The following is an 11,604-nucleotide window of genomic DNA, read 5'->3' on the forward strand; positions in this document are numbered from 1 at the left end:
GCATTCTTGTTAAATAATCATAAGTGTTTTCATTATATTCCCAGTCATCAACTAGGTTATTGATACATTTACTTTCTCTAGTTGCATGATCAGCTGCGGGGAATAATGCAGCTGTAATACAAAATCTTAAGCAGTTAAGTTTATTGTTTTCATTATGTAATATCGATTTTGTTTTACTTCTAAATCCGGGTGGTAGTTCAGTATAAGATCCTAATGATGGCTTAGTTCTTTCTATGTTAAATTGCACGTCTGATATTCCTATAAATTCATAATCGTAACCATAGCCTTCATATGGTTCTCTAACTTGATCAAGCCAATGGTTTAGATTCAGTCGATGATCTTTAGTCATATATTCATGACAAAAGTGCAAATAGAAAGGTTGCAATTTTTCGTAAGAAACAATAATCTCAATATCACGTAAAATCTGTTAAACTTGGTCCGAGAATTCTCAAATTTACCATGCAATAACTTCATATTGGTTTTTTCTAACAATATTTGTCATTTTTCTATAACTTAGAGCAATTAAAAACCCTCAATTTGCGGTTGATTCACAAAAAAATTAAGGTAAAACAATTAGTTTCCTTCTGGAATCACTCTTCAAAAGGGCAGTTTAATGTAATTTGCTATTTGAGCGTTTATTTTTGTTAACGAGGGTAAATATAAGCTAATTTTGTATTAGGAAATTTCGGCGAAATGATGAACAGCTAATGAACGTTCACAATGTTTAATAGCGCAAACGTGCCCTTGAAGTGTGAAAATTAAAAATTGTCAAAACTTTTTGTTTTCAATTTATAGAAAACTCTTTTCAATAATTTTGGGAAACAATTTTTACTCATCAAAAGCTTTAATACTCTATTATCTTTCAAAACTACAGCAATTTTTCATGTCAAAAAATTTAAAAAGCTGCTTGTTAGAAAAATATATTTCCGGAAATGATCACTTTTATAACCAAAATCATGTTGATAAAATATACTGACTCTGATTAAAAGAATTATTTAAAACGTTATCAGTATTTGACAAATGGTCTCGCCTCTGGGCATTGCTGGTGACCACGTTCCGTTTATTTTTCGTCCCCTTCAAAGTGGCAAACAAAATCGTCCCAAAAGCTGCGCAACCCATCACCACACAAATAGCTGCTTTCGCGAAACGTGAATCATCGTGTTCGCCCGCGTGAAGAAACGCGAAACTAAAAGCTGTCGGCATCACAAAAATACTGCTGAAAAAAATGGCGTATGTAAATTCTTCGGGTATAGGGTACATAAAATCACACATAAATTCAGCAAAAAGTGGAGTGAACACAAATATACAAGTGGAAGCGGCGTTTCCGGTTACTAAAAAGAAAACTAACTGTCCAACTTGTTTCCAATAATCTAGAAAAACGAACACAAATATCGTTAAAATGACGAAAATTGTCGTATATATTATCATAACGCCGAAAAGAAACGGAAATAATCGGTGAAAACGGTCGCTGAGTCGGAAAAGCCCATAAGTTGCCAAAATGGCCAAAATTAAAGTCCCTAAAACGGACAAGGCGAAATATAAAAGGCTTTTTGTATCCATAACTTGCCCGCTATCAGTATCGAATAAATCTAACTGGTCAACAACCCACGAAATTTGATAGAAAAAGAAAAGAAAACTTCCAATTGTAACTGCTGAACATGTTAAACAGATCCAAATTCTTCCTTTTTCTCTCAATTTTGATAGGCTAGACTTGATGGAAAATCTTTGGGATAAACTTAGGAAACTGGGAACGAAGGTGATGTCAACTTTAGGAAGCGCGAACAATAAAACCAAGTATAGACAGACCCCGAAAATAGCTTGATACATTTGGAAATATCGGAATTTTTTCATCAAGTTCGGGGCATCTTGATAACACACAATAAGTATACAGTCAATAATAAAACTGTAAGATACGCCCAAATACATGGATAACAAAGCTAGCCCAGTCGCGGACCTCCGTTCGCTTTGGGGAAACCACTGTATAGATATTTGGGGCGGGCAAATTAAAGACATGCAGGCTGCGATTGATAATGGAAGCTGGGTGACGTATAAGACGTATTTGTTGTTGTAGTCGACAGTGCAAGATATAAATATGCACCTGATGGTTAGTGATAAGGCGGTTATAAAGGCTGATCCGACTAGATATCGTTTTAGATCCATTCTTCCGGCCAGAATGCTGAATGGGTGAGATAAGAGGACGCATGATGCGAAGAAAATCAGGCTCAGAATTGACACTTTGACGTTGGCAAAACTTGATTGGATGACCTCCTAAAATGAAAAAAAAACCGCTTGATGTTCTGAAGTTAATTTTGGCTTGAATAAAGCGCTTGCATTAATCCCTCCATAGTTCAGCCTTGATTTTTAGTTCAGTCGCTTTTATTTCGAAACTTCTACAATCTGATTATTCTAAAATTTTCTATAAATTCTATAAATAGTTTGTTTTATGAATCGCAATTTTCATTTTTTTAAAGGAACACATTTGGAAATTGTAACAATCCTTCTGCTTTCAACACATAAAAAATGAGGCACTTTCCGTTTTTGCCCCCAACTAATTGGTTATATATAAAAAAACAACAAGGACGTGCACGTTTCATAATGCCAAAAGTCTGCAAAGCCAGAAGTTGAGTGCAAAAAAATTCTTATCAAATTTATGCGTTTTCAAACTTGCAAGTTTAAGTGTTTTCAGTAATGGTTACGTGACTGTGATGGAAGTCACTGAGAACTTCTGGCGTTTATCGAGACCCGGGTCGAGATGTCAGCGCCGTTTCAGCGCGTTAATTTGTAAGAAGTGCGCTGAATGTGCTAAAATTATGTAAGAAATGAGCTGAATGCGCTGAAATGGGCTTAAATGAGCTGAAACGCATTGATTTTTCAAAATTTTCAGCGCAAAAATCTTACATAATTTTGCGCTGAAATGCGCTGAAACTTTGTAAGAAATTTAGTTAAATTTCAGCGCAATTCTTAAAATTATTTAGTGGATTTAAACGCTTTTTGACAACGATTCCTCAATTTCGAACCATTTAGTTTTCCGTATATAACGATTAACTTTTTCTTAAAAAATGCGCTGCAAAGCTCTGAAAATATTTAAGAAATGCACTGAATTATCAGCGCACTTCTTACTTAATTTCAGCGCATTTCTTCTTAAAATGTCTATCAATATAAAAATAAATTAAATAAGAAGAAGTTCAGGAATCTTTGGCGCAGTTGATTGGGTGAAGGCTGCGGCACCAGAGAACAAGGTTCGATTCTCAGTCATCGTTATTTTTTGAAAACTCAGCGGTTTTCAGCGCGTTTCTTGCAAAGTTTCAACGCATTTCAGCACATTTCAGCGCAGTTTTTTGTAAGATTTTTGCGCTGAACTTTTTGAAAAATCAGCCCATTTCAGCGCATTTCTTACATAAATTTTCTCGACCCGGGGAACCGCGAAGTGGTTCGAGATATTAAGTCAGAATTTTGAAGTGACTTCTGCAGAGTCACGTAACCATGCTTAAAACACGAAACGCGCACGTTTTAAAATGATGAAAGTCAATGGAAGTCAACTTCTGGCTAAGTAGGCAACTTCTGGCATTTTAACTTCCAGCACTGCAGACCTTCGGCATTTCAAAATGTGCACGTGAGTGTTTTATGCAAGGTTACTTCACGGCAGATATCAGTTCCAAATAGAGCCTTAATATCTCGAACTTGTTCTCTGTTCTTGACCAACGCCAGAAGTTCTCAGTGACTTCAAGCAGAGTAATGTAACCTCAAAGAAGTAAGACCTGTTTAGCATGCCGTTGGTTGATCGTTCAAACCTCTGTCTGGTTCGACCCACTCTATACGAGTTTGGGTTCTCACTTTACCATACCTATAGTTCCTTTATAACCTTATTTTCAATGACTGCAAAATGGCGCTATATTAAAATTTCAGATGCAAAAAAGTGGCCTGGTCACCACAAAGCAGCATACGTGAACAATAAATGAACACTATGAAGTTGGTGTATTAAGCCTGACTGATCTCCCAGAGTTTTTCAGAACTGAACTTAGCAGTATATTTCAACTCTAATTTCTAAAACTAGTACTGAATCAGCATATTTACGATAAAAAATCACCATTATGACCAGACGAAAAAAAACATTTTTAAAAAAAATCAGTATAATTACAATTGCCGTGTAAAATCAATGCTGAGTATGAACTTAAAACTGTGTTGTGATGATAAATGATGAAAAAATGCCAGTGGTGTATGTAGTGCTACACAAGTTTGACTGCGGTGTGACATAGTGTGGGGTCACTATGCAAACACTCAAAAAGGAGGCTCGGTAATGTGCGATCGCACATAAGGTTTCGACCCCGCTCATCCACAATTTTGTCAAAATTGTCTGCCAATTGAGAAACAGATAGAAAAAGCCAAAAATTATTTTTGGGTACCCCAAAAAAGACTCGAAACAGCCCAAGTTTTTTTCTAAAAAATAGTGTATGAACGAAAAGATAGCCTCCAAAGCAGATAACTCAGTGGACTAAAAAAGATGCAATAGATTGATGAGATATGTCAATATTAAGAAAACGAGTTAAGACACACATCAAAATCAAACAACAACAACAAACATTAATTACATCAAAAACTTTGTCCGTTTTAAAAAACAAAACTTAACATAGTCAACGTACCTTCAGATAAAGCTGAAACTAGACAACATAACTTTTATATTAACAGAAAAGATATAGGGCCAGTTCATAGAAAAGTTTGGAAACAGTTAGACAAAAAAGAACAAAAACAGTAAAGTTGCAAAAATTCGATTTTTTTTTAAAAACAATTAACTTCTTTTAAAACAATTATTAATGAATTAGTGAAAACCAATAGAAATCCAATATAGTATCCCAAAGGGGTACGATTGCCAATGCTTCTATAGAAGGATATTAAGACCTGTTCTTATTCAATTTTCTATGCGGCTAAAAAGAACAACAAAGAGACAACAAAGAAAAATTTAATCAAAACTTGCCAGAAAACGCTGTCAAAGCCGTAGAGCCATACTAAGATCCTCAAGAAAAGTTTGATTGCGCCTTCCTCAAGCGCCAAATATGTAGTATGTGGCCTTTCATTAATGAGACTAGGTAAAAAGTAGACAAAATAAAAAAAATGTTTAAAGAAGGTAATGCTTTTGAGTTTTTTTCGAAAAAAAATTTACTTCCATAGTCATGAAAGCTATTAATTGCAACAAGTAAAAATTTCGTCTCTTTGTCCAAAAGAAGCTCTTGAGACCTACACTTATCCCGAATATGTCTTGCGTCTATAAAGAACTTCAAATATGACAAAAATCAAATTAATTTACGTTTTTTGTGAAAAAACGGTAAGGTGATAACGAATTCTTTGTAAAGAGTTTTTGGATTTTGTGACAACCATCCTCTTTGACACGTTCCTTTGACACCAATAATGTCATATAATGTCATATTTGAGATATATTTTACGAGACTAGGCAACAAAAAGACAAAAAAAAGAACAAAATTGCGAAGTTAAAAAGTTCTTTTTATTTTGGAAAAAAGTTGTTTTCAATGTCATGAAACCCATCAGCTATCTACTAATATCAGAAAATTGGCTCCTTTATTTGTACATGAAAAGGCAATGTCATCTGCCTTTATGCAGGAAATTTCATACGACTAAAAAGACAAAGTATAAACGACAGTTAAAGACAAAATTCAAAATTTCTATTAAGTTCTTCAAGAAAGAAGTGTCGAAGCCGTTAAAAAGATAATTGTTATCTTTCAGGATTTCAACATGATCAATTGTGCCTTATGAACGCCAATAATATGATATGAGAATTGTCAATAAGGTGATAATATGACAAAACTAGAAAGCGTTAAAAACTGGCAAATGCTTTAAAATTAGATAACATTTGAAATCTAGTAGTATCAAAGCCAGAAAACAACAACTCAGGGCTTAAAACCGCAATAGGTATTGAAGTTTAAAACAATAGAAAGTTGAACCATTTCTACCAATTGACCAAATAAAGAAAAAAAATAGATGAAAACTACATTAAGCCAATAATCATTTAAAAATGAAGTACATTTGAAAGTCAAAACGATCTTAAGCATTCAAGTAAAACACTAAGTGCATTTATTAGGAGCTGCGGAGGAATCCAATTAGGTTTATCACGCCTAAGTTTTGATTTGATATGTTCTGTTCTTTGATTAATAAAAAAAGGAACAATTTAAAAAAAAAAGACCAACGGATTACAATCCATTTTTTTTGAATTGTAACAGTCTAAGATTGTTGCAAAACTAGCCTTGCTAATGCTGATTGTCCGGTAGGAACACTTAAGTTCTCGAATGTTATAGATATAGATAATTTGTTAGTTAAAACCTCAAAAATATGTTCTTCGTTTTTGATATTCAATTCAAGTTTTAACTACAGCAAATTCTCAACAAAAGCGGAAGTAAGAATAATCCCCTATTAAGTCTATAAAGATTGTGTTATTGTTGTTTGGGTTTGTACTTCCGGCAATATCAATCAAAGTGGACTAAAGGAGTTTATTTCGTGCTGCTTTTGATGAAAAAGGCTGAATAATGAATAAAGTAGCCCGAATTTTAATAGAAAAAAATTAATAGAAAAATCAGTAATATTTTTTGTGTCTTTTAGAATAAAATCAGCAAGACTATTTTTAAAGTTTTCAACAAATTTCTGCAAAATTGACGAAAATTTAGGTAAAAATTCCGGAAAATGTGAATAAAAACAACGGAAATCACTCCACTTTTCTCAGAAGTTTGAACCTCGGTAACTCCCTGTAAAAAAAGTAAATAAAAAAATCTTTTTAAATCCACATGCTACGCTAGACGACCTTTCTAATGATACCAGTCCTAACCCTCTACGATGAATATATCGATCGGCGAAAATTGTCTGAACAAAAAAACCATTTGAGTATACAGTTCCTCCCCCCTCATGAGGGGTCCGAACAATAAAAACTGAGTGTTTACTGAATTCATTCTGATATGATTTTATATCGAATTTAAAACAAAATATTTTTTTATTTACTTCAAATATTGAGATAAAATTATTTCATCATCCCACTCTCACACTCAGATTTGTATTTTAAAAACTGACAGCAAGCTAGCCTTTAATTTTTTATAGGAGTGGACTATTTGGTCTCACATATTAGTTGACGTTTTGCATGTCAGTCTTCAAACCTATCAAAATGTTCTGAAAGAGCAAACAATTTCAAAAAAATGTACAATGTATGCGTGCTATTTTTATGTTCAAAGACCCATGAGGATATATTTGCAAAAAAAACAATGAGCTGAATTGCGCTTGCAAAGCCAGTGTCGTTTTCCATCTCCAAGTTCTCAATCTTTATTGTCGTCTCAAAATAGTTGAGGAGGATAAAGAAACAATCCTCGAAAAGGTGCGTAGACATTGAAAACTGAAAATCATCGAGCCTTTTTTCAAAACAAAATTATTTTTTCAATGAAAACGTTTTGAATTCTTGCAAACTGCGTGATCTCCATTATCAAATAATTTATATCAAATTAGTTTATATTGATCTAAAATTTAAATGTTTGCTGATTATTTCTTATTGCCAATCTTAATGTTTTCTCCGATCTCTGACGTTTCTTCCTCTCTCCCTCAGCCTTTTAACTCTCGTTTTTTTAAATTTCTTTGCGTTAATGAACTGGGCTCAAGTACCCTACTGTTGAATGACATTGCTTACGAGAAGACTCCCCTCTCATTTGGTGAGTTTAATAAAAATTCGGGCTTGTTTCTAATTCATCAAGAGATTGATTCAGCTTAACACAAGCATCTAGGAAAAGTTAATTTCACATTGCGTCCCACACAATCGGGTCGCTGATTATCAGACAACATCAACTAATTGCTGCGTTCAACTACGGGGCTCGCGACAACAGCATAATAGCTGATCCTCGTATGATGACAACAGAAATTGACTGAACTGCTCTGTTGAAGGCAATGGATTGTCCCACTGACTGATAATTTCTGCTGTCAGCTAACAACGACATGCGCAGTAAGGCTTTCTTCAGAGTCCTCGACAGACCGCCCAAAACTTCGATTGCCAGAGGGACGAGCAAAATTCCTTGTTTAGCACAGCTATTTTCATACTGAGCATATTTTCGATCTTCAGCAGCAGCTTCAATTGCATAGCCAGACTTCTCTGCCGCATGAGAAATAATGTTCGGTTGCAGAGAGGAAGTCACGGTTATATCTAGAGCAGCAGATTGGCCAGATTTCCAAGAAGGCAGATAGACGTCTCCGGGGTGTGAGTTGTTTTCTGCAATGAGATTGCGTTTTTCAATTACTGGAGACAAATTAGCAGCTGAACAGGCGGAAGCTATGCGATCGCGAATTCTATCGTGCCTTGAAATCGCATCTCCCCTTCCATGGCAGGCAACTGCATGGTCAAAAAAATGTTTAGATTGATATTCCTGTTCTAGTTTCAGTTCTGGTTATTTTTTCAGGTCTTGCAAATTCCAGTTGTAGTTTTCACTGAAGCAGTTCAATACTCGTTTTGTTTCCCGAGCATATTATAACGACTGACTAGAATTGACTTAATAAAAGAAATTTGAGCGACTAAAAATGGTTGTTCCTAAGCTCATATGTTCGCAACAGTAGTCATCAAAGTTGGAAAAAAAATATGGTTCTGGAAGACAGTCAAAATGAACTCTTTGAAATGAAATGAAGATTACTATAATGAGTCGCCCGATTTTCTGTTAAAACAAGCAAACAAAAACTAACACTGGGTGAGTTTGCCAAAGACATTGGGTTCAAGCAGTTAGTGGTGTAAGTCTGAAAGGAGGCGCAAGCCATGTACAATCCCAGAACCAAAAACCGTCTCCTTGTAGTTCGCAAATTCAAGGATTCCTCTTTCTCGTCCAGATCTATAGTCGCCCGTCTGTCCACAGAACTGGAGTAACGTCTGAGGGCTTCAGGACTCTCAGCAGGTACAAAATAACATCCGTCGTCATTGTTGTGGTCCAAATCGTTGTTTATCTCGTAAATAGCCATGATGCCGTTTATAAGAATGTCGGTAAAAACCAGAAACAAGTTTGAGTGTTGGAAAACCAGAAACGCGAAGAAGTTTTTAATGTCAAATGAAAGCAATTCACTCTAAATAAAGTTCAGGTAAATTTACTTGAAAAAAAAAACACCTGAATCGTTCAGGCAAATTGTTCCCACCTGAACTGCGCCTGAAGTTTGCCTGAAAATCAGGCGTCGCTGGTTGAACTTTTACTTGAAATGGCCTGAAAATTACTTGAAAAAGGCTTGAAAATTTCAAGAAGTTTTTCTCTTTCAGGTCTCTTTGACTAAATATCATCTAAAAATTTCGTGTAAACTGCTTCATTGAAAGGAAACCAAATTTGGATTGTTGTTACAAGCTTTCAACAACAGCAAAAATTTGATTGAAGCTTTTTTTCTCAGCGTAAATTCTTTTTTCAAGCAACTGAAAAAGGCTAGAACAAATACCTGAACAGCAGTTCAGGTGCCTTTCAGGTATTGAGAGTAAAAATATTTCTCACTTTTACTCAATTTTCTGTATCGGAAAAATCACAAAATCATAACTTCAGGAATCGTCGAGAATTCGTCAAGGAAACTTTCAATTATTGCATTTGACAATATAAAAAGTAGCAATTCGAATAGTAAAGTAAACTGTAGAAAATTTTCAACAATGAACTATACTCAAATTTTGTTCTTTAATGAGTCAAGAATTCAATTGGCACAATTATATGTACTTATTCGTAAGACTTCAAAATTTCTTAAATTACATCGAAAGATCTTCAACTTAACTCATTTTCGGTAAAATTGTGGAATTCAATGACATTGTCATTAAAATGGTTATGGTCCGATTAATTCTGATATTTGTTGTTCAATATGTCATTAATGTAAACAACACAATATAGTAGCATTAATAATATTTATAAACATAAAACACAATTACCAACAAACTAATTCATTCTGAACTAGTGGTCTGTGTAACTTTCAAAGTACACTTCAAAGAACAATCATTGTTGAGAAATAAAAAGTTTATTTTTTAAAAATAATTCACGAGAACTAGAAACTGAACCTTAGTTTTTTATTGTTATTATGTTTAGTTATTCAAGGGAAAGATGTAGTATGTTTGCTTTATAATATTACAACATATAACTTTAACCTTGGGGTTATTCGAATTTACATGTTTGAGATTTTTAAAAAAATTAATGAGAAGGCAGATTTATGAAAAAATGACAGATTTATGAAAAAAAAATCGAAAAAAAATGCAAAGTTGAGCTCGCTAGTGACGTTCGAACTGTTGTCTTTTCATAACTCAGGATGACGTGAGCGACCCAATCCAGCTCTGATCAGACCCGCTTGAATGGTGTGCACTGGGTTGCCAAACATACTAAGTTATGCACTGCAGGTGAAAAACTACCTTGGGTCGCGCACAGGGGGTACCCCGAATGACACCTTTAACCGTTGAAGTTGCATTAATCATTGGTATGATGTATTGTCTCCAAAAAATAGACCTCATTTTTGTAAATCTCTGAGTTTTTCACTGAAAAATACTGGTTTCAAACAATGAGAAAAAAACCCTCGTGGGTAAACTATTTCTCTTTCTATCGGGAGACTGACCATTTTCTCGGCTGGACTTCTTGGTTCTAAGCAGACTTTCCGGACGCTGAAATGGTTTCTGATCATACCGTACATAATCTTGAAAGGGCTCTGTTCATGCTATGCAGATCATACCACAAACTTATCCACGCTCTGGGAGGGGCTCTGATTAGGATTTCCAGATCGTAAATAGTCCTTCCAGACTCTGTGGAATGGTAGAATTGTATCACCCATGCGCAATTCTAGTTGGTGTGATCAGACTTGACTTGGGTCGCGCACCTCATCCTGGGAAGTCAATCTGTCAATTTTTTACAGCTAGGTGGTTCAACCTCTAAGTCAATTCATAGGCATGTTTACTAACCTATAGAACATATTTCTGTGTTTATGACGCTTCCTTCAGTCATGGCCTAAAATTTCAAAAATTACATTAGGGAACGACTGAACATAAAGAGTGATAAAAAATTCCACAAATTTCTGACGAGATAAAGCCAAGCGAGGCACCTAATTCTAGTCCAGAATATCATTAAACATAAAAATTGATTTCAACTTTTCACATGAAAACGTACCCGCTGAAAGTATAACACGTTCCATCAATAAGGAGTACTTGCACATTAAATGAAGTTAATGTAAAATTAAGGTAAGAGGTCCCTTAGCTTAACTTTAAATTGAGTTACGATTTTTAAAAAAATGTACTTTCACGATGTTAGGAAAATTTTTGTTACATAACGTGTACATGTCGTGTACAACAAACAAAAACTTTTTTCAGAAAACTTTTTTTTATTTGATGACAAATTGTTCAAACTTCCATTCAGAAAAAAATTAATGGGGAAAACATCCAACAAAAAGCAAGAAATGTCGCATTCAGCGGTCAATCAACAAAGTAAGAGTGAAGTGGAGCAAAGCAGCTTTTGATATCTGGTCACAGCTTAATTTATCTTTATTATACATACAACTAATTTAGTTTCCAAGATGAAATTGCTTTGATACCACAAACTTCATTTGGTTGACTACGTGAAATTGCGGGTTTTTATTTTTAGATCAATC

General features: G+C 34.6%; 1 protein-coding gene across 2 annotated transcripts; it reads right to left on the reverse strand.

Moving 5' to 3' along the window:
• Nucleotides 1-907: 907 nt before the first annotated feature.
• LOC142349938 (solute carrier family 49 member 4-like) lies at nt 908-9,782 on the reverse strand. 2 transcript variants are annotated; one of them, XM_075401795.1, is made up of 3 exons: nt 9,492-9,782; nt 8,710-9,081; nt 908-2,268 (listed from the first exon to the last, which is right to left on the reverse strand). In XM_075401795.1, the coding sequence occupies exons 2-3, from the start codon at nt 8,977-8,979 to the stop codon at nt 955-957; spliced, it is 1,584 nt and encodes a 527-aa protein (XP_075257910.1). In that variant the 5' UTR covers nt 8,980-9,081; nt 9,492-9,782; the 3' UTR covers nt 908-954. The 2 variants fall into 2 exon arrangements, with proteins under 2 accessions (XP_075257910.1, XP_075257911.1); XM_075401796.1 differs by having other exon boundaries at nt 8,710-9,782.
• Nucleotides 9,783-11,604: the final 1,822 nt, after the last annotated feature.

The sequence above is a fragment of the Convolutriloba macropyga genome, chromosome 11 (genome assembly GCF_964194025.1).
Source record: "Convolutriloba macropyga chromosome 11, txConMacr16.3, whole genome shotgun sequence".
Lineage (NCBI taxonomy): Eukaryota > Metazoa > Xenacoelomorpha > Acoela > Convolutidae > Convolutriloba > Convolutriloba macropyga.

What these genes read in the sequence shown, in the direction of transcription:
- LOC142349938 (XM_075401795.1), bottom strand. Translation starts at nt 8,979, where the DNA reads ATGGCTATTTACGAGATAAACAACGATTTGGACCACAACAATGACGAC. An exon ending in CTTTGGCAAACTCACCCAGT is followed by an intron (nt 2,269 to 8,709) that starts GTTAGTTTTTGT and finishes TTTTCATTTTAG; the next exon opens with GAGGTCATCCAATCAAGTTT.